Source organism: Zea mays, chromosome 8, assembly GCF_902167145.1.
Source record: "Zea mays cultivar B73 chromosome 8, Zm-B73-REFERENCE-NAM-5.0, whole genome shotgun sequence".
Classification (NCBI taxonomy): Eukaryota; Viridiplantae; Streptophyta; class Magnoliopsida; order Poales; family Poaceae; genus Zea; species Zea mays.
This window is the reverse complement of record NC_050103.1, coordinates 46,995,530-47,019,328: the sequence shown is the minus strand read 5'-3', so window position 1 is coordinate 47,019,328 and position 23,799 is coordinate 46,995,530. Positions and strand designations below refer to the sequence as shown.

Sequence of the window (23,799 nt, the reverse complement as noted above, 5' to 3'; positions counted from 1 at the left end):
AACAGCAACAAGTACCACTGCCTGCACCACCACCACCAGTTCCACCCCGTGATAAGCATAGGGAGTTCATGAGTCATAAGCCACCTACATTCGCTAGCTCACCTGATCCACTGGACGCGGATGATTGGCTGAAGTCCGTTGAGAAGATGCTGAATATTGCACAATGTACTAACTGGGAGAAGGTTTTATATGCTTCTGGACGTCTGACAGGTCCTGCTGCTGACTGGTGGGATTCATATACTGCCGCCCACGATGCTGCTGATACTATCACTTGGGCAGAGTTCAGTACACAGTTCAGGAATTATCATATACCAGCTGGATTGATGAAGATTAAGAAGAAGGAATTTCTATCGCTGAAGCAAGGAAGCATGACAGTCAGCGAGTACCGCGACAAGTTTATCCAGTTATCCAGATATGCCCCTGATGAAGTTGCTGAAGATGAGAGGAAGCAGGAGCATTTTATTGAAGGACTTAATGGACCACTGCAGTATGCTCTAGTGGCACATACATTTCCATCATTTCAGAGGCTGCTTGATAAGGCCCTGGCTATTGAACACAAGCGTGTTCAGCTGGGAGATTTGAAGAGAAAGGCTATATCTCAAGGACAAGGAAGCAGCGGTGTTCGACCTCGCTACAGTTCACCCCAGGTTACACCAGCTCGCACTGGCGGAGGCCAGCGCCCAATTCAGCAATCACCTTTGAGGACTCCACCTCCTCGACAGGCTACCCCTACCGGCACCCCGACGAAGTTTTCAGGACAGAGTCCAGGCACTACTTGTTACAAGTGTGGGAAGACTGGTCACTATGCAAATGTCTGCCCACAGAGGATTGCTACTACTCCAGTTCAGAACAGGCAGCAAACTCCAAGATCTGGCAAGGGATATTCTATTGCCAAGGTTAATCAAGTCAGCGTTGATGCTACTCCAGATGGTGCTGACATCGTGCTTGGTATGTTTTATGTTAATGCTATTCCTGCAACCATCTTATTTGATTCTGGTGCTACACATTCATTTATGTCTGCTAGATATGCCAACACAAATGAAATACCACTGCTAAATATGAGAAAACCAATGATAGTAATTACACCTAAAGGGCCTGTTGAGGTGAATCAAATGACACGTAGATTGACATTGACCATTATGGGTAGAGAATTTGGAGCTACTGCTATAATATTAGAGTCAAGCAGTATAGATCTGATCCTTGGTATGTCATGGTTAAGAAAGGCAAAGGCCGTTATAGCATGTGGTAGAGGTACCGTAGAACTCACTACCACTAAAGGAGAAATATTTCAAGTTAATATTGCAGTAACCTCCTCATCCATGCGTGCAATGTTCTTTATACCTGAGGAGTTTGTTGGTGACAACATCCGGGTGGTTAGAGATTTTCCGGATGTCTTTCCAGAGGAGTTACCAGGGATGCCACCTGATAGAGAAGTTGAGTTTGTTATTGACCTCTTACCTGGAACCGCCCCTATTTCTAAACGGCCATATAGGATGTCCGTAGAGGAGTTGAAGGAACTTAAGAAGCAGTTAACTGAGTTACAAGAGGCTAGGTACATTCGTCCGAGTTCCTCACCTTGGGGAGCGTCGGTTCTGTTTGTACAGAAGAAGGATGGATCACAGCGGATGTGTGTGGATTATAGATCTCTTAATGATGTCACTGTGAAGAACAAGTATCCGTTGCCCCGTATTGAGGATCTATTTGATCAGATGAGAGGTGCTAGAGTATTCTCGAAGATTGATCTCCGATCCGGTTACCATCAGATGAGGATTAGACCATCGGATATTCTCAAGACGGCTTTCTCGACTCGATATGGATTATATGAGTTTACGGTTATGTCGTTTGGATTAACCAATGCACCAGCTTATTTTATGAACTTGATGAATAAGGTGTTTATGGAGTACTTGGATAGATTCGTCGTGGTGTTCATCGACGACATTCTTATTTATTCCTAGAGTGATAGCGATCATGAGGAACATCTGAGATTGGTGCTACAGAAGCTACGAGATAACCAACTCTATGCCAAGTTTAGCAAGTGCGAGTTTTGGATTGGCGAGGTGCCATTTCTTGGACATATCATTTCTAATGGCGGAATATCAGTGGATCTTGCTAAAGTTAAGGAGATAATGGTGTGGAGAGTACCCACTACAGTTACTGAGATTCGGAGTTTCTTGGGATTAGCAGGCTATTATCGGAGATTTATTGAAGGATTTTCTAAGATTGTCAAACCTATGACCTTGCTTTTGGAAGAAGGAAGAGAATTTAAATGGGACGAGAAGTGCCAAGACAGCTTTGATCAATTGAAGAAAAGATTGATGTCGCCACCAGTATTGGTTATGCCAGACCTACAGAAAGGATTTGATATCTATTGTGATGCATGTGGCCAAGGCTTAGGATGTGTGCTCATGCAGGAAGGACATGTGATTGCCTATGTGTCTCGACAATTACGGAGACATGAATTGAACTACCCCACGCATGACTTGGAATTGGCAGCCGTTGTGCATGCGCTTAAGATTTGGAGACATTATATCATGGGGACCAAGTGCCAAGTATATACGGATCATAAGAGTTTGAAGTATATATTCACTCAGAAGGATCTCAACCTTAGGCAACGCCGTTGGTTGGAGCTCATTAAGGATTATGATTTGGAGATTCACTATCACCCGGGCAAGGCAAATTTGGTTGCAGATGCCTTGAGTCGAAAGGAGTATGTTCATTCAGCTATTGTTGCCCAGCTACCCGATGAGATTGTTGAGGATTTCAGAAGACTTAACCTGGGGATAGTTACTCATACTGAAGGAGTTACTATTGATGTGGAACCTACTTTGGAGCAAGAGATCCGCAAAGGACAAATTGGTGATGCTAAAATAAAAGAGATTAAGGATCTGATTACTGAAGGTCGAGTTCCGGAATTTACGGAAGATGAGCAAGGCACCGTATGGTTCAAGGACAGGATGTGTGTTCCTGATATTGAAAGCCTTCGAGAGACTATTTTAAAGGAGGCCCATGACTCGGATTATTCTATTCATCCTGGTAGTACTAAGATGTATCAGGATTTGAAGCGGAAGTATTGGTGGTATGGATTGAAAAGAGATGTGGCTGCACATGTGGCTATGTGCGATGGGTGCCAAAGAGTTAAGGCCGAACACCAGAGGCCAGCTGGACTACTGCATCCACTGAAGATACCCGAGTGGAAATGGGAAGAGATTGGTATGGATTTTATTACTGGATTGCCTCGCACCCAGAAAGGATATGATGCTATATGGGTGATTGTGGATAGATTGACTAAAGTGGCTCACTTTATTCCTGTCAAGACTACTTATAAAGGTTCTCAACTAGCAGAGTTATATATGGCTCGGATTGTGTGTTTGCATGGAGTACCAAAGAAGATCGTGTCTGATCGAGGTTCGCAGTTTACCTCAAGATTTTGGAGAAGCTTTCATGAGAATATGAGTACAAAGTTGAATTTCAGTACAACTTATCACCCTCAGACTGATGGACAGACTAAAAGGACTAATCAAGTATTGGAAGATATGTTGAGAGCATGTGCCCTTCAGCATGGAGGAAGTTGGGATAAAAGTCTACCATATGCTGAGTTCTCATATAATAATAGTTATCAGGCCAGTCTGAAGATGTCACCTTTTGAAGCTTTATATGGGAGGAAGTGCAGGACTCCTTTGTATTGGGATCAGACTGGAGAAAGACAATTCTTTGGGCCTGAATTGATTCAAGAAGCAGAAGAACAAGTCCGTATAATTCGAGAGAATTTGAGGGTGGCTCAAACCAGGCAAAAGAGCTACGCAGATAATAGAAGAAGACCACTGGAATTTGAAGAAGGAGATTATGTGTATCTCAAGGTGTCACCACTTCGTGGAATGAGGAGATTCAAAGTTAAGGGCAAATTGTCCCCTCGCTACATTGGACCATTCTTGATCTTTAGGCGAGTTGGGGAGATGGCATACCAACTCGAGTTACCTGCTAGTCTATCGGATGTGCATAATGTGTTTCACGTATCTCAACTTAAGAAGTGTCTCCGTGTTCCCGAGGAACAGTTACCCATGGATGAGCTCAGTGTTCAAGGTGATTTGACTTACACGGAGTACCCGATCAAGATTTTGGATACTTTGACTCGAGTTACAAGAAATAAGGTGATAAAGATGTGCAAAGTCCAATGGAGTCACCACGGTGAAGATGAAGCAACTTGGGAAAGAGAAGAAGAGCTTCGTATAGATTTTCCCCACCTTTTCCCTAGATCTTCTTAAATCTCGAGGACGAGATTATTTTTAAGGGGGGTAGGATTTGTAATACTCAAGTTTGTGTATACAGAATACAGAGTGAATTCCTCATTTTATGTGCCTTATTTGCATCATAAAAAGAGCACCCAAATAATTGAGAGTAATTAATTAAAGCCAATGATTCTAAAATAAACTAAATTGCATCATGCTGGGATTTTATTTTGTGTGTGCATTCTGTGACAACATAAAATAATGAGAAAAGAATTACAGTGATACCCAAATGAGAATTTAAATTTTGAAAGAAATTCTAGAATTTAGAAGAAAAGAAAATAAATATTATGTGGATAAAAATAAGTACAAAATATATTATTCCTACACTAGAATGTGAATTTGTAAAATGTACTCAAAGGTGAAACTCACATTCAAATTCAAACTTGATTCAAAATAATCATAAAAGAAAACCAAATAGGAAAAAGAAAAAAAAAGAAAAGAATAGAAACCTAGTTGGGCTGCAGAAACCCATTTCGGCCCACTCCCTCGTTTCCCCTCTCTCTGCGCGGCCCAGTAACTCCTCCTCGCGCTCGCACACGCGCCGACAGGTGGGTCCCGCGGATCAGGCGACGTCTATGCGCGTGTATGGTTCTGTGGTGCCGCTGCGTGCTGGGCCCGGGTTGTCAGTCGCGGCTGCAACGAACTCGCCCGTCCATGGCGGAATCGCCCCGTGAAAATCTCACCGGCCATCCGTTGACTCCAGCGTGGAGGTACGGCCGGAATCCCGGTACTTTATAAGTGCTAACCCCCGCCTCGGTTGCATCGTCTACCCCTAGCCGCCACCTCCAGTTACGCAGAAAACCTGCACCTCCATTGTAGAACAGAGCCGCCGCGGCTCGGTGAAGTGGAACCGGGCGCTCACTGCTGCCGCCTCATCTGCGTTGTGTCTTGGGGTTTCGCCGGTGTGCGGTGAGGGTGCTGGTGGCCTCGGCGTGCGGGATTAGTGGACGGGGACCCCATAATTGCTCACTAGAGGAACAACACCACCGTGGACAGCACATCGCCGTGGTTGCGCCCCTGTGCTCCATTCCCTAGGTAAGAAATCCGTCCCTCGTGTTCGTCCCGCCCTCCGCATGGTAAATCTCGATTTAATTTGATGCTTAGCGCCCGGGGAACGCTGATTGGCGACCTCACCGGAGCTCGGCTGGGTGAGAAACGGTGGCGCCGCCGTCTCGGTTAGTCGAAGGGAGAAGATAGGGTCGCGCCCGTTGATCATCGCGTGGACGGCTACGATTAGAAATAGGATACCCCTTCGGCTGGGGCCGATCTGGGCCGTTAATCTCTAATCGGGCGGTCCAGAACCCTCCTTACCTCTTTAAAACCTCTGCCGTCGATCTGTGATCTCACGGTCACTGTCTCGTACCACTTCGGTTCTAATCTGGGCCGTCAACACTTGATCGGACGTCCTTCCGCGCACCGTACCCCTTCACCGAGCCATAATTGCAAAAGAGACCCTGGAAAATGTTTGAATCAACCCGCCGTCCTACTGCATAGTACTCTGAGTCTACAGATTTTTACCCCGAGACCCCTGCACTTTTCAGTAAATGAGGCCTAATCCAGAGTATTATAAAACCCGAGAAAATAATTTATAAATGGGTTTTTAATAGGAAAATAATTACTAGAACTTTAATAAATCATAGAAAATTCATATGAACTCCAAATTAACCCATTCCAGTTTCTAAAATTTTGTAATATTATTCTCTACCACTTAGAGCCTCTGTTTTATCATGACAACAGTAAGAAAATTAATCTCACACTTAATCCTATTTTAAACACATAAAACCTTTGAAAATCCATAACTTAAAATTTATAACTCCAAAAATTATGATTCCTGTTCCTAGAATTTTATTTTAACATGTAGATTATTACTGTGTATTTTGTTTATATGTTTGGTGTAATGTTAATTTCTCTATATGCACTGTGCTTGTTTGTATTGTGGCGAGTAGAAGAGCACGTGACTGAGGATCCTGGTGAGCAGCAGGTTGAAGTAGCTGAGCAGGAGCTCATTGAAGGCAAGTTGTGCCCTTGATTCACTTTTGTTACCCAATAATGTTCTTTATAATCATCTACCATGCATAGGTTAATTTTGATGGGACCCGATAGGTCACCCTAGATTGTTTATCTCATTACCTTGTTCACCCCTGAATCACTTGGGTAGTTTTGCTATTGCTTTACATGGTTTTGGGATAATCATTTATTATATCTATGTTCCAATTCTTTTGTTATTCTATTTATGTTCATGTCAAGATCATTAATGTTAATTGGAACATAGAGCTTAACTTGAGAAACACGTGCCACCACAAGGGTTTATGGACGCCCTTGGCTGATTAATTAGGAAAGCTAGTGGAAGACTACCTTACCCGAAAGGGGCAAGGGCAGTAGGGGAGTTGCATGCAAGGAGGTTCTCGGGTTGATTTAGCTGCGATGGCGGTCGGACGGGGGATTCTTGCAAGTGCTCTTCCCATAAACTGTAGCGGGTTTTCGGAAGCTAGTGGAACTTTGTAAAGGCCTCGTAGTGGATCCCTAGCCATTCACCTCGGTAGTGTCTAAGGGCCTAGCTAACCCTGGCAACATGGGATACACGACTTGTGGGTAAAGGGTACAACCTCTGCAGAGTGTAAAACTGGTATACTAGCCGAGCTCACGGTCATGAGCGGCTCAGGACTCTCTGATGATTAAATTATGGAACCTAAACTCAATTTGTCATTTGCATTTGCATGGGTTTATTATTAATTTTGTTCTTTATTATGGTTTGGTATTTACTTACACTTAGTAATTGCTAATAAAATTTTGACCAACTACTTAAAAGCAATGCTCAGCTTTAACCATTCTCTTTGATAAGCCTTACACTCCATGAGCTCCCACCTTTGGTGAGTTCATGTCACATTATTCCCCACAACTTGTTGAGCGATGATCATGTGTGAGCTCACCCTTGCTGTCTCACACCCCCCACAGGAGAAGAGCAGGTGGTTCAGGAGGAGCCACAAGGCGAGGAGTATGATCTGATCTAGGTGGCGTTTCTCAGTTGACATTGGCGCCGACGATCCTTAGTTCGTTTTATCTTTATTATTTTATTTTGTAATAAGTCTTCCGCTATGTAATAAATACTCTGATTATTATGACATTTATCTCTATACACTCTGTTATTATATATGTTGTCTTCTTGGCGCATGTATGAGATGCACTTGGCTTTGTTCCTTAAAGCCGGGTGTGACAGTGGCATGCCGAAGCGACAGAGGTCATAGGTTGTTGATTACCTACGTACTCTAGGACGTAGGGAGAATAGCATGAAGCAGTATGTAGGACTTGCTTCGGCTGATTCTGCTGTGCTTCAGCTTCAGCAATCTCTTTCTGCTTCTGAATCGTGACTTGGCACGTTCGTGTGGTGTGGCCTTTGTCTTCGCCGCAAAACAAACCAAATAGTCTCCTGGGTTGATCTTCGTATCTTCCTCCAAAGCTTGTGCCCCCTCTGCCTCTTGGAGCTGGTGGCCTAAAGGAACTTTGTTGCGACCCTGATGATTGGGAGCTGTGTTGTTGCCTTTGGGGTTGGCTTCCCCTATCATCACTTAGGCTACCATTATGGATTGACCTAACATGCTTGGGGTGGAATCTTCCTCCGAAGCCCCTGGCCATCTCAGAGTATCTGTAAGCTTCTTCCCTTCTTTGCCGGAAATCATTATCAGCTCTAATGTATTCATCCATTTTCTGGAGAAGCTTCTCCAAGGTTTGCAGCGGCTTCCTTGCAAAATATTGTGCCATTGGTCCTGGTCTGAGCCCCTTGATCATGGCCTCAATGACAATCTCATTGGGCACTGTAGGCGCCTGGGCTCTCAGTCGCAGGAACCTTCGGACATACGCGTGGAGATACTCTTCCTGATCCTGTGTGTACTGGAACAGAGCTTGAGCGGTGACTGGCTCCGTTTGAAAGCCCTGGAAGCTAGTGACCAGCATGTCCTTTAGCTTCTGCCAAGAAGTAATTGTCCCTGACCGAAGAGAAGAGTACCAAGTTTGCGCTACGCTTTTGACTGTCATGACGAAGGATTTCGCCATGACTACAGTATTGCCCCATATAAAGATATGGTTGTGTCATAGCTCATCAGGAACTGCTTCGGCTCTGAGTTCCCATCATACATAGGAAGCTGAGGTGGCTTGTATGATGGGGGCCATGGGGTAGCCTGCAATTCTAGTGACAAGGGAGAAGCATCATCAAAAGCAAAATTGCCATGATGAAAGTCACCGTACCATTCATCATCACTGTATGAATTTTCTTGACGAAGCTCCCTGTGCTGGGGCCATCGGTCTTGGTCGTCCTAGGTGAGGTGACACATTTCTTCGGCGGCTTCATCAATCTTCCTCTGAAGGTCGGCGAGCCAAAGCATTTTCTCTCACTTCTTTTGGACATGTTGATGAATAGCTTCCAGATCCTTGATTTCTTGGTCCAGTTCCTCCTCCTGAGGTGTTGGGCTGGTAGCCTTCCTCTTCTGGCTCCTAGCTTCGCGTAGCATCTCCTGATTAACGTCCAGTGGCTGCAGTGCAGCCCCTAGCGCTGTTGTCTTCTTCGGCGGCATGACGAAGGTCGATGCTTGCCGAAGGTGGTCGAATGAGTTCAACGGAGGTGGGCGCCAATGTTGGTCCTTGTTCTCGGATGCTATACATCAAGAACAAAGCAACACAATTGTTAACAATTAAAGACCTTCGTCCTTCGAAGCATTATCTCCCCTAGGATATAATTATCTTCAGATGAAGGTCATGAAGGGCATACCTTCATCATTTCAGTAAACAAAATGTAAATAGAGACATGTGAAACACAAAAGAATGTAAACAATCATCACAAATAATTTATATATATTCTTATCTTATAAACATGAATAAATATCAATGATTTTTATATTTCATTTATACCTTCGGCTTGATAGAAGGTAGAAATGCGAGAGTGACGCGAGTGATAACAACTCAGCTTGAACAGTATGGTGTTACTATTCATCTATTTATAGGCATTGGACGCAGTCTGGACAAAATTACATTCATATCCCTGACATTTACTGTTGACCATAAGGCAAGCTATCGAGGACTAAGCAGTCTTTTCTCCTTTAGGTCAGTTTCATCTTTCACCATCGTCAACGTGTTAAGTTGAAGGTTCTTCGACCACAGCTTCAGAGCTAGTTTATCCTTTCTTCAGACCGCACCTTCATACCATGCACGCCTTCATCTTAAAGCCGAAACCTCCTATGACAGTCTATGTTATATTGAAAAACATGTTAGTTAAGTTTTTGAAGACCTTCGGTAGAAGAAGGCCCACAACAATAACTAATCCAAGTTATAACTTGATTAGAAATCATATTTTAGTCAAATTATAGATGGATCAAGGTAACTCTGATTAGAATAGATAATCTAATCAATATAGGCTAAATAAACTAGTTATCTATTTTTGAAAACATGTTCTATGATAGTATAAGGTTACTAAAGTGTAGGCAAGATTTTTATGAAGATAACTGTAACACCCTAAATTTGGGGGTATAAAATTTCTTCTCTAAATGCCTACCAAATTTTGGTGTTACCTATTGTCTCACTCTCTCTCTAGACTTCCTCTCTCTTCCTTTTGATTAAAGTTAAGTTAATTATGTGAGGGATTAATAATTTATTTTGTCAAAACTTATGTGAGTCATGAAATGTTGCATCATGCTGAGCCTAAATTATTCTTTTGTTTGATGCACATGTTTGAATTGGTTTGAATTTGAAATTTGGTTTGAATTTGATTTGAAATCCATAGAGAAAATAAAAAGAAAAGAAATTAGAAATTCAGAGAAAGTAGAAAAATGGAATTCATCTCACTCGGCCCAACTTAGCCTGGCCAGGCCGCGCGTGCGCTCGCGTCGCCTGACAGGTGGACCCCACCTGTCAGCGACAGCCCGTGTCCGCGCACGCGCACTCTCTCTCCCTCTCTCCCTCCTGCTGTATAGTGGGACCGGGCTATCGGCGCGACCGCTCGTTCGCACGCTCGCCCTCGCTGGCCTGCGGACCCCGCCTGTCAGCCACTACTCCCTTCCCTAACCTCCCTCCTACGCTCTCTGTCGTGGATGCACCCATGATGCGTGTTTCCCGACCACTCCCCCACACGCCTGAGCCCTTTTCTGGTGCCCGCACCCACTCACTCGTTCCCCTCGCTCAGTTGCGCCCTCAGCCGAACACCTTCGCTCTCTCTCGCACTATGCGTGCACACGTGGAGCTCCATCGTGGTTCGTCGTCCGTTCCGTGGCCGCCGTCGAGCTTCTGTCGTGTCTGTTGCCTCGGTGAGCTCTGCCTCCTCGCCAGCAACGTGAGACACTCTTTGGTTTGCCCCCCAACCCCTCTGTTTCACCTGGTCCATGCTCACCGACCTTCTTCCCGTGCATCCGGAGCTCCGCCGTCGTCGACCAAGGCTCTTGTAGTGTCCACGCCCTCGTTCAAGCGTCCTTGAGCCTTCTCTCGAGGTAACCAACCCAATCCTGCCCTTATTTTCCCCTTGTCTGCCCTCGGTTGTGCGCGATTGCTCGCCGAAGTAATATTGCGTCACCGCCAAGTCGCCTTGTCGTGAACCGTTACCCTCAGCGCCCTTGTGCCGGTGCTGAGCCCATGGTCGTGTTCGCCACACTTCCCCGAACTTCCCTGAGCCATGCCTCGCGCCCCGTGGCCCACAGCGTGCTCGCACCCTCATCTCCGGTGAACCTCCGCCGTGGGCACGAGCGGCGCCACCGCTAGCAATCAGGAATCCTTGCCCGTGCTTGCCGTTGGATTTCAGGCGTTCACCAGAGATCGGGCGGCCTAGGTTTAACTAGATCAAAGCTAATCACAACCGCCCATTTGAGATCTGGCTGCTCGGGTGTGTGCCCTCGGCGGCGCCCCTACAACTAGGCCCGGCCGGTCAGCCCGCCCTGCCTTAGGTCACTGACACCCCTGCCCCACCTGTCAGCCACGCTCGCCCGTCCATGCATGCGCGCTCGCAGTTGGATCTAATCTGGTCGTTCGTTCGCGATCGTGCGATCGAGATCAGCCGATACCCCTTCGCTTTGTAGTTTTGTTAAATAGCCCCTCGAGTTTTTGAGATTCAACCCGCAATCCCTATTTTTCGCGAGTGGGCCCCTGTAATTTTCGCGCGTGGGCCCCTGTAATTTTCGCAGAAAGAACCCTAGCCTTTTGTTTAATCACATAATTAGACCTAATTTGTATTTTGAATTCCAAAACTTGTTTATTTCATATCTTTTGCATATGAACTCTAAATTGAGTAATTCAAATTGCAAAATGTTCATAAGATTACCCTCTGTCTGTTTAAATTATAATCATTGACTGTCTGCACATATTAATTTTATTCCTAGACCATAGGTTAGTTTAGGTAATGGCTTATTAATTAATAAGAAAATAAAAGGGAAACCCCTAGTGATAATTGGAGGTTTAACTTTGTGAGATTAATAATATGTAATGTATGAATCTATCCCTGGTATAATTTTTGTGTCTCTATTGGGGGCCTTTCTCTTCCGAAGGTCCTCAAAGACGTAATTAACCATATGTTTCAGCATGATTATGAATAGTTACAGGAAGCTTCGGCTTTGGGATGAAGAATTTCTCTTATGACGGAATGAAGGGAGATAAAGACTGGGCGACGAAGCTAGAAGCCAAGGACCTTCAGCTTAACATATTGACAAAGCCCAAGCATGATGACGACTGAAAGAGGCTAAAGACCTTATAGTCCTCAATAATTCATGTTAGGGTATAGGCATTTACCAGGGATATAAATGTACTTTTACCCGGGCTGCGTCCCGTGCCTATAAATAGATGAACAGTAACACCATACTGTTCAGGTTGGATTGTAATCGCTCTCGCGCCATTCTTGCTCTCTCACCTTTTGGCAAGCCAAAAGTACCATTGTAATATGATTATTGTTAATTCATTATTCATGGTCGGTGAAGATAATAATAAATCATGGATATATGACAATTATTTTCTTCATTCCTCTGTATTCTTTCAGTTTCTTATTTATATTCATGTTCATATGATAAAATGATGAAGGTGTGTCCTTTATGACCTTTGTCTGATGATCATTATATCTGAGAGGAAATAATGCTCCGAAGGATGAAGGTCTTTAACCATTAACAATTGTGTTGCCTTGTTCTTGATATATATAGCATTTGAGAACAAAGTGACCAACATAACTTCATCGATGATTTCTTACCTGGAAGCGGGACGCAGGACACCCTGCCCACGGCGCCATGCCGGTCCGCCGCCATGAGTTCTCTCAGGAGAACGATTCTGGTGAACACAAGGCCCTACACCACCCGCCAACACCACTGCAAGCTTCTATGCCTGCCTCCGAATCCCCCCGTGCATCTACCGAGTTCATAGCAACGACATGTTCCCGATTCAACGATGTCGGCTAGCCCAGATCCCACCCGGCGACACTCTCCCTCACCCATGGCCAAGGTGGTGCTCGGCGACGGTGCATCCGACTAGGATGGTGTGAGGAGGAGGGGTCGCGGGGCTTGATTTTTATAGCCCAGGGCTAGGACGAGCCTAGCCAATCCGTTCCCGAGGTCGACGCGGATCACGGAGGACCGGTGGAGGAGTTCGGTATAGGGAGGGGATGAATATGACCGACGGGTCCCACAAGGAAGTCAGACGGGACACTGCGTGGCAGGGCTGAAGAACGGGACCCACTTGTCAATGTCATCACAGAACATCCGCGTGGACGGTTGTGCGAGAGAGAGGGGAAAGGTATGGAATGTGGGTCGTGCGGGTTTGGCCGACCACGAGGGAAGAAGCAGCCCAGGTAGCACAGGGTGAGGTCTTATCTTTTTATTTTTCTGATTTCTATTTTAAATTCAAATCAAACTCAGGCTTGAATTCCAAACTTTTTTACTTTTAGATGCACAAATAAAACACCAGCATGAATGCAAAACTATATATATATATATATACATGTTTTATATTTGTTTTATTTTAGTTCTTTTATACATGTTTCCAATCATGAAATAGAGAATAGTTCACATCTCATGAATTTTAGAGAAATATAATTTATATTGTAGATTATATATTAAGAAATAGTTTAATCATAATTCTTCTATATAATTTCAATCCAAGGATAATTTAGTTTATCTAGGTATCTTTTATTTTAGTCTAAAAAAATTTATATTAATTTTGGGAGTAGTAACTTCGAAATTATGAATATTCTTAAGGAAAGGTGTTTTGATTTAAAACCTTTGGGGAATTTTCCTTATTTTCACAAAATTGAACTTTAGAGTGTTACATTCTTCTGTGTGGGATAAGAAAAAAAACTTGTGGAGGGGGTGGAGCTCTAATCTCGTCCCTTCATTACTTAGTGATATTAAATACAAAATTATTTATTTTCAAGTTTAATTACTGGATAACAATATGTATTATGGTACTATAGTTATTGTATAATTTTTTTTGAACTCCAAAAATGGTGTATAAAAGTCAATTACTCCAGTTAAAGTGTAAAATGGAGCTAAATAGGTAGAATGGTTGAACAAGACTAGAAATAGAAGATAAATGAAAGAGGGAGAGATATTTAAAAATAAACAGAGGGAATAGTTGGAATCTACATTAGAATTTACAACCTATCATTTAAATGCTTCGTAAAATTATGTGAAGTTGAGCGCTATCAAATACACCCTTGATTCATGACTTTGTATACTTCTCCACCGTATAAAGCAATGCATTCTAAATAAAAATTTGAAGTTGTTGAGTACCAAAATAAGGACCGGACGGTCCGGCCCCTGGGGGCGGACGGTTCGCTCGTGCGCAGAGCAGATTAGGGTTCCGAGTTTTGTGCTACGGTTGTTAGCTAAATTCGCGGAATTAGCTCGGAAGATTAGTTTGTAAAGGGTCCAGCCTCCCTCCTCTATAAATACAGAGGTATACGGTCGATTTGTAATCATCAATCGAATCAATAACACTTTTATCTCACATTTATTTCATGTACAATTAGGAGTAGTTCTAGTCTAGTTCTAGTTTAGCCTCTTAATCCCCAAATTCTCTGCTTCTCTTCGACTCTACGTCGATTAGAGGAGTCTAGGTCGGTCTGCCCGAGCCTAGACAACTCCTAGGATCTCTCCTCCCCGACGGGATCCCTCCCGGGAGTGAGATCCAGGCACCGCTGGCGACCTTCACCGCCCCCTATGCATGCGCGGACCATCCGGCCGACAGGCAGAAGACCCTAGCCCTGCGCCAGGTCGCAGAACCTTCTGGCCGCGGACCGTCTGCCCCTGTGCAGAGAGCACTGCCACGGTTCGTGTTGAGTTATTGGCCCCCAAAAAAGGCACCAACATACTTTTGGCGACTCCACTGGGGAAGATTTCATATAGACCTATCGAGATTGGCCCTCAATGGCCGGTTTAAATGATAGCTCTGAAGTTTCCACCAGCAATATCATCACGCCGACATGGAAAACCTTGCCGGCTGAAGAACAGCTCCTGTTCAAGGAGGACCAGGAGCAGCTGATCCGAGAAGCAAGGGCGAAATTCCTAACCGACTTCAAGATCAACAGGAACAACAAAGTCGTTCGGCAACGGGCGACAGATCTAGCTTCGCTCCAACCTACTACGATTACCCCCAATGTAAGTAGCACCACTGAACTCCAATCTCTTAAAGCTTACATAGACGAACAGAGAGAGCAGATGCAACGTATCATAGGGGATATACAAAATGATCATAAAAGGCTAGTACGTACGCTTGATAAGTCTACTATTGCGAATCTTCCTTCACACGAGGTTGAACTGAGGGAATACACGCGTAATTCATCAGCTATAGGTTGTCACGACCAGTCACAACTCCTTTACGGGATGCCAATAGACATGTACCTTGGGAGCCTCCCATGCACATCGGCGATAAATTTGCCGACCTACGCGTGTCTGGACCGTCCGCACGTGAGCGCGGACCGTCCGGGCCAGCGGCGATCGATCCCATTTTTAGAAGTGAATTACCGAGGCCTGCACCCAAGCCGCCACATACCGTGCAAACCCTAGATAACCCATTCGGACCATCCGCGTATGACGCCAGATAGTTCAAATATAATGTCGGACGGTCCGGCCACATGGTTGGACAGTCCACGCATGGAGCCGAACGGTCTGCGTATTTAACCGGACGGTCTGGCACAGAGTTTTTTGAGAAGGATGGATATCCAACTCCGTATCCGTCCCAGCTAGACTCCCCATCTCACAATACGACACACCAGCACCATAATATAATCTACCAAACCCGTGAGAGTGAGTACTTTCCGGCCCCCAGAAGGCCATAAAGGAATGGCCAGTCCTATGAGCCTCATAGGGCATGTATTAACGTGCCGTAAAACCCAAACCAATGGGAGAGGAAAACAACATACCAACATCCAAACAAACTCAACCATATTGGACCAAAGAGCCGGTGGTCTCTCACCAACTGCCATCGATATAGTAAGAGAGGAAATAGCTGGGGCGTTCCAAGATAAGCTCGGAGTTAGTATAGTCCCCGGGGGGCATTCATATCGGAGACCCTATAATAGCCAGTTTGATCGTCTCCCATACCCACAGGGGACCAGAATACCCGAATTCGCAAAGTTTTCGGGTGACCAAGGAGAGAGCACACGTGAGCACATAGACCAGTTCTTAGCACAATTAGGAGAATTGGCCGACATCGAGGCATTCCGTGTACGTTTATTTTCATTATCTTTAACAGGGACTGCATTCACATGGTATGCCACGCTCCCTCCTAATTCCATTTTGTCATGGGGAGACTTAGAACAAAAGTTTCATGAACATTTCTTCTCTGGCAATTACGAGCTAGATTTAGTAGACTTAGTGGCCCTATGACAAGAAAAGGATGAATCGGTAAGTGATTACATCCGGAGATTCTGGGATATGAGAAACCGATGCTTTCAAATTCATTTAACGGATAAACAACTGGCGGGAATAGCCTTTGATGGATTGCGCTATTATTTAAAAGAGAAATTAGAAGGCATCTAGTTCTTTACGCTAGCGCAATTACATCAAAGAGCTTTGGCTTGTGAAAGCCGAAGAAAAGAACTAGTCAAAACGGTTCATCATAGTGTCCATATAGTAGAACACAATCAAAATAGTTCGAACGATGAACCAAAGGAAGTTTACATTGCCGAAATAGTTTGGCCCAAGCAGGCCAAATCTTCGACTTGCTCCTCCTTGCAGTCAGTTCAAAAGAAACGACAAGAGGAGGTTAAGTTTACATTTAATGTCGGCAAATGTGATAAGATATTCGATGAATTACTAAAAAATGGTAACATTAAGATCGATTATACCGTTCCACCCGCCGACGAACTAAAGCGTCGCGCATATTGCAAGTGGCACAACTCATTTTCCCATGCCACTAATGATTGTAATGTGTTTCGACGACAAATCCAATCGGCCATTAACGAGGGACGATTGAAATTTTAGGAGTATACAGAGCCCTTCCCAATGAATGTGATCAACTTCAATGGAAAAAAGATCCTAATTCGGCCCAGCATAGCCGATAAGGGCAAAGACAAAGAAGTCATCATCGGCAACACACGGGAGGCCGATGGAAACAACAAAATCTCTTACAGGAAAGTGGTGGCCGAGAAGACTCCTGATGGAGGGGAGACACTGAAGGTGACCATCACAACCTTCGGCACTGGAGGGCAAGTGTAGACAAGGGGACATGTGCGAGAACCCATACTACGCATCGCGGACAGTCCGATGCCTAGGCGCGGACGGTCCGTAACATCACCGGACGGTCCGGAGTGTTCCAGCGGACGGTCCGGCAACGCCGAGGAGCGACGGTGACCATGTACCTATAAACCACGACGACCAAAAATAAGTACGTGGAAAACTAACACACTCAAGGCCACTGGTCAGTTGGTCAAATCCAGCCCAACCTTTGATCAATTATTGTCTAAATATGTGAAAAAGAAGGCCGGTCCCAGTGATCGGCCACCAAAGCGGTCTCGCTTACCCACCCAGGAGCGACAGCAGGTTAGGCCGATTGGACCACCTCACCAATCAGAAAGGACGGGAGGTCATAATGTACAACTAAGACCTAACGTACATGCATGGACACCTCCACTCCCATACACACCTATGTCATATCATTATACATACATACCACCACTACCATATATCCCGAATCAGATGTGGGGTGTGCCATCATATCCTTTTAGGACACCACAATACTCCGCTTGGGGGGCACCCCAGTCATCTGTCTTTGCCAGGTTGACGCCTCCAGTACAAGACTGATTGAGAGCCCCTCAATCTGGTCCACGAGCACAGGCCCAACAAGATTGCCAAACCACTCGGCCCTAAAGGCTCACTAATCCGGTAGGGGGTATATAGCTACGGCCTCCAACAGTACGATAAAAGGGGACTTCATTGAAATAGGAACAATAGATGTCATCGTACAACAAAATAACGAAGGGCCGATCATTTTTGGTAAATCGACCAACACAAACAAAAAAGAAGATATAGTTGTCAACAAAACGGCCGATTCAAAATACTCTATGCCCCGATGGTGCCCCATCGGGATTGACGCGATCGCAAAAGCGAAAATTACAGCGCCTAAGAGCAAAGGACAACCAGGAAACGGAGGCGGAAAAAATATTCAATGACACGCATACGCAGTATCCGCCACCACAAAAGAGATGGAGGCCAAAGGCCATTGAGAAAAATCAAACGGCCACAAAGACAGAAAATAAAACAACAACTATGCAGCTCTTTGCACGTATGGCAGACAGTTCGGCTATAAAGACCGGACCAACCGTACAGGGCGCAGACGGTACAACCCCAGAACACTCAGAAAATTAGGAAAGCAAGATGACGAATTGGTCAAGACCAGTACGACACTCGGCGATATTAGGACTGACAGTCTGATCAAAGCTAAACGGGTCACGTCCGTTGAGTTAACCATCGGGAACAAGACCCTTGCGTACTATCCTAGTAGGTGGCAAGATGTCTAAGAAAACCGATGTGATCACATCGAGTTAGTTGCTTTTGGTTCGCTCAGCTACACCAAAAGGCAGGGGGCATATGTTGAGTACCAAAATGAGGACCGAACGGTCCGCACTGGTGGTGCGGACGGTCCGCGCGTGCGCAGAGCAGATTAGGGTTCCGAGTTTTGTGCTACGGTTGTTAGCTAAATTCACGGAATTAGCTCGGAAGATTAGTTTGTAAAGGTCCAGCCCCCCTCCTCTATAAATACAGAGGTATACGACCGATTTGTAATCATCAATCGAATCAATAACACTTTTATCTCGCATTTATTTCCTGTACAATTAGGAGTAGTTCTAGTCTAGTTCTAGTTTAGCCTCTCAATTCTCAAATTCTCAACTTCTCTTCGACTCTACGTCGATTAGAGGAGTCTAGGTCGGTCTGCCCGAGCCTAGACAACTCCTAGGATCTCTCCTCCCCGACGGGGTACCTCTCGGGAGCGAGATCCAGGCGCCGCCGGCAACCTTCGCCCCCCCTGCGCACACGCGGACCGTCCGGCCGGCAGGTAGAAAACCCTAGCCCTGCGCTAGGTCGCGGACCGTCCGGCCCCTGCCGCGGACCATCCGCCCCTATGCAGAGAGAACCGCCACGATTCGTGTTAAGTGATTGGTGTCCGAAAAATGCATCAACAGAAGTATACTCGGTGGAGAGTGACAAAGGGAGTGCAACTGAAGACAGGACTCGGGCGTGTAATGAAGGTACTGTATTTCCCTTTTTTCAACTGAACGGCAGGCAACGGCAACGGCAACGGCCATGGGGTTTCTCCGTCACTCATTCCACACGTCACACGTGAGCCGGTGTTGGGTGCTGAGCCAAACCAGCCAATCCGGGCGCGTCCTGTAACGGAAACCGGCACACGCAGGCTGCGCCGACTGGCCGTGCAGTCGTGCACCAGCCACCAGGTCACGCGCATTCCTGCATTTGCATTCTATTCCATTCCATATTTCCATTCATCCGCTCCGCTCCACTCCAGTCGGTCCTACTAGTCCTACCCTCCCCGCCTCCCCGGCATCCCTTCGCCATAGCAGCACCAGACAGCAGAGCACCAAACCCACACTTCTTTCACCTCCCCTGCCCCCTCCTCCATTCTCCATCGCAATCCGCCGCCGCCGATGGCGAGGCCGACGCGCGCGCTCCTGCTCCCGCTCCTCCTGCTCCTGGTGCTGGCCCGCGCGTCGGGCGACGTGCCGGCGGCGGCGTCCCTCGGCTGGGACCTCCGCGTGGTGGGCGCGGGAGAGGACGAGGAGTTCGGCTTCCCTGGCGGGGACTCCGTGGCGTGCCGGGTGCTGCAGGGCGGCGGCTACCTCAGCTACGGCGCGCTGCGCAGGGACAACGTGCCCTGCTCCGTCCGGGGAGCCTCCTACTACAACTGCCGCCCCGGCGGGCAGGCTAACCCCTACTCGCGCGGCTGCTCCGCCATCACACGCTGCCGCGGCTGATCTCGGCGTCCGCCAATAGGAAGAGGAGGTTCATATCCGTTTATCCTGCGCCGTTGTTGGCTGATACGGAGAAAATCATTCATCTCCCTCCCTGCCCCTTTAATCGATTATTGGTACATGTACGCTACTCTCTCTCTCTCTCTCTCTTGTTGATTGATTTTGTTTCTCTTGTTGATTGATTTTAACGAGAATGATTGTGTTGGTTGTGGGTTATGACTGGAGTATCTCTCTCTCGCTCCGGTCCTGTAAATTCCATGATTTTCGAGCAGCTGGTGTATAAACTACAAACTGATGATGACGATTTCCCCGTCAACCTGTGTGATTGTGATTGTAAGATAGCCACACGGTGACACGGGTCCGCGTCGCAAGTCGCAACAACCAGCTCCATGATTTCAAGTTTCTTTCTTTATTTTTTTGTCCTCGCTGCAAGTAATTATACTGATAGCGTAGCGATTCTTTGCTTGGTCTGAGCAAGTTGCAATTCTTCTGACATCTTGCGTGCCTGACAATTTTGCCTGCTGGGCTGCTGCCTGCCACCAGCCATAGATCATGCCTCGGAGGAAGCGAGGTCAACGAGAGCCTTTTCTGTTATTAATTATCTGGGCGTTTCGAAACGGGCAGAAGAATAGAACAACAGTTCTGGGGTCTATTTCTTTCCTTTTTTATCGTTTCCTTCTGGAGGAGCCGAGCCTACAAGATATTAAATAATGATAAATCAAATCATTCTATTCCAGGAACCCAACAATAAAACGAGGAATGGAAAAATAATAGACTATTACCATATTTCTCAAACCAAACCTACATAAATGGTTAGAATTAGGCTTACTAGTGTGTGACCCAATTTAATAACGAAGCCAAGGTGATGTGTAGAGATTGTTTGCGGCTTTACTCTCATATTGTCCATCTATGTAATAGAGAACCAGATTATATCTAGGAGTGTTCACTACTATTCACATTAAACAAATAAAAGGCTATGATGGCTGCCACATGCGCTCGCTCGCGTTTTTTCGTGTTATTTATCGCGTGACTTGGGACTTGGGACGATGCACAATCGCGTCGTAACGTGTTCTGAACGTCAGTTTAATTTTTGCCTTTTGTTTATTTGGTTATCAAATATTACACCTAGACTGTCACGTCAACCAGAAGTAATGGGCACACATTACGTGCGAGATCTTCGGGTGGTTGCACGTAGAGGTATTCTAGGGGGCGGTTCCTAGAATTTACCAGATCGATTCAATGGGTTGCGCCGGCCCGTCTATAAAGGGCAATGAAAGTCGACTAGAGGGGGGTGAATAGGCAAAACCTGAAATTTATAAACATAAACACACACTAAGGTCGGGTTAGCGTTAGAATTAAATTCGAGTGTGGAAGAATGTTTCTCTTCCTAAGAGTTGCTCAATTGATGCGGATGACGTTTGGGAGCAAACTCAAATCAATATTAGCAAGGAAACTTTAGAGAGAGGAAAGAAGGCAAACAAAGCAAGCGAAGATCAATGCGGATGACGTTCGGTTCCAAAGAACCTAGTCCCCGTTGAGGAGGCCATAAAGGCCGGGTCTATTTCAACCATTTCCCTCTCTCAAACGGTCAATTAGACCGGATGAGCCTTCTCCTTAATCATTTGGGTCACTAAGACCCCGCAAGGACCACCACACACTTAGGTGTCTCTTGCTAGCTTTACAAAACAATTAAAGAAATAAGGAAGGGAAGGAGAAAGCAATCCAAGCAATAAGAGCAACAAATGAACACAAAACTCTCTCAAGTCACTAAGTGGTTGAGTTCATTTTGAGACTTGGAGAGGATTTGATCTTTGGAATGTGTCTTGTAGTGAATGTTATTGCTCTTGTATTGAATAGGAACTTTTGAAAAACTTGGATGCCATTGAAGGAGGTGGTTGGGGGTATTTATAGCCTCCAACCACTTCCTAGCCGTTGGCTGAGTCTGCTGGCGATGGGCATAACAGACAGTCCGGTGGTGCACCGGATAGCCACTGTTCACTGTCCGGTGTGTGCCACGTCAGCACGCCCGTTGGGGTTTGGAGCGACTTGACCGTTGGAACCTTTGTCCTGTAGCTACACCGGACAGTCCGGTGCCACACCAGACTCTGCTCTAAGCTCTGACGCACATTGTTCACTTTGTAGTCGACCATTGGCGCCAGGTTACCGTTGCTTCGTTGGCTCACCGGACAGTCCGATGAATTATAGCGGGGCGCGGCTTGGAAATTCTCGAGAGTGGCATGTTCGCTTGGTGTCCGGTGCGCCACTGGCAGCACACTCTCAAGTCCTTTGCTCCAAATTTATTTGAGTCCTCAAATTAATTTCTTTCTTGGTTTGTGTTGAACCTTATGCACCTGATATAAAAGACATCTTGGCAAACTAATTATTCCACGTGGTTTATGATGAACGTCAACCACCAAAATCGATTATAGAAATGATTAAGCCCATTTCCCTTTCAATCTCTCTCATTTTAGTGATTGATGCCAACACGAACCAAAGAAAATATAAAGTGAAGAAATGTAACTAGTTTATAATTATGATTAATGTGCAAAGGTTACTTAGATTTAAACCAATTTAAAGACTTTATAGATATGTCTAAGAATAAACGTGGTTGCTTTCTTCTATTTAACATTTTGGACCACATTTGCACCACTTGTTTGTTTTTGCAATTTTTTGGAAAAAACCTTTTCAAATTCTTTTGCAAATAACCAAAGGTATAAGAATATGATTTTAAGAAGCATTCTCAAGATTTGAAATCCTCCCTGTTTCAAATGTTTTCCTTTGACTAAATAAAAGACCCCCCCTGAAGAAATTTTCCCCTTAGCTTTCAAGAGAGTTTTTGAAATGATTTTCCCCTTTTTGAAATAGATACTAAATGAAATTTGTACCAATTGAAATTTTTATACTAACTTGAAATTTTGAAACCAAATAAGATACCAATTGAAAATTAACTCAAATACCAATTGAAATAAATATTAGTGAAGTAATTTCTTCCTTTATTTTTCAAAATTTTTGAAATGGTGGTGCGGTCCTTTTGCTTTAGGCTTAATACTTTCTCCCCCTTCGATACTTTCTCCCCCTTTGGCATTAATCGCCAAAAACGGAGAACTTGAGAGCCCTATACAATTCTCCCCTTATGGGGCCTAATACTTTCTCCTCTATTGGTAAAATAAATATGAGCGAGGGGTCATACCAATTCAGAGTTTCCTGAGTAACGACAAAGGATAGAAGATACCGTCAGAGTTGGAGTGGAAGCCTTGTCTTTGCCAAATACTCCATTTCCCTTTCAATTTAAGATTAAGCATAGAAATACACTTGAAAGCACATTAGTCTTAGCCTTGGCACAAGAAGAATAAGAAATATGTATTTGTACCAAATGAAAGAGACATGATCAAAAATATATAAATTAGCTATGTGTACAATGTTTCAATCAAAGTTTCGAGAATCAAGTATATTTAGCTCATTCCTGAGTTTGCTAAAAGTCTTTTCATCTAATAGCTTGGTAAAGATATTGGCTAATTGGTTGTGGGTGCTAACATAAGCAATTTCAATATCCCCTTTTGTTGGTGATCTCTCAAAAAGTGATACCAGATGTCTATGTGCTTAGTGCGGCTGTGTTCAATGGGATTGTCCGCCATGCAGATTGCACTCTCATTGTCACATAGGAGAGGGACTTTGCTCAACTTGTAGCTGTAACACCCTTGGTGTTACTGGTACTAAAACTTGAGCATAACATCATGTGCATTGACATTTCATATGTTTGTTACACCTAGAATGCATTCACTATGTAAAATCTCAAACAAGTTGTGATGTTATGATTTGATGTGTGGTTAACCCTATGATAGGATACTTAACCCTGTAGTAGGGCTTAGAGATGTAAGTGAAGTCCAAATGAGTAAAAAATCTCAAGAGACATTAAAAATGCTCACAAGATATCAAAGTGGATGGACTTTTGTGGCACAAAAACCCTAATGTGCCTAAAACCCTAAAAATAAACCCTAATTGAAACCCTAGGGGGTTAAATGTAAATTCTAGGCACTTTTGGACCAAAGTGCAAATATCAGAGTAATAGAACACTAC

At 45.0% G+C, this 23,799-nt stretch overlaps 1 protein-coding gene across 1 annotated transcript; it reads left to right on the top strand.

Moving 5' to 3' along the window:
- The first annotated feature begins 19,300 nt into the window (after positions 1–19,300).
- On the top strand, positions 19,301–20,034 carry LOC100283072 (rapid alkalinization factor 1). The gene has a single exon (NM_001155974.2). The coding sequence runs from the start codon at positions 19,399–19,401 to the stop codon at positions 19,723–19,725; it is 327 nt and encodes a 108-aa protein (NP_001149446.1). The 5' UTR covers positions 19,301–19,398; the 3' UTR covers positions 19,726–20,034.
- The last annotated feature ends 3,765 nt before the right edge of the window (positions 20,035–23,799 follow it).

Bases quoted from the DNA above. Each gene is read 5' to 3' on its own strand.
- LOC100283072 (NM_001155974.2), top strand. From the start codon at position 19,399: ATGGCGAGGCCGACGCGCGCGCTCCTGCTCCCGCTCCTCCTGCTCCTG.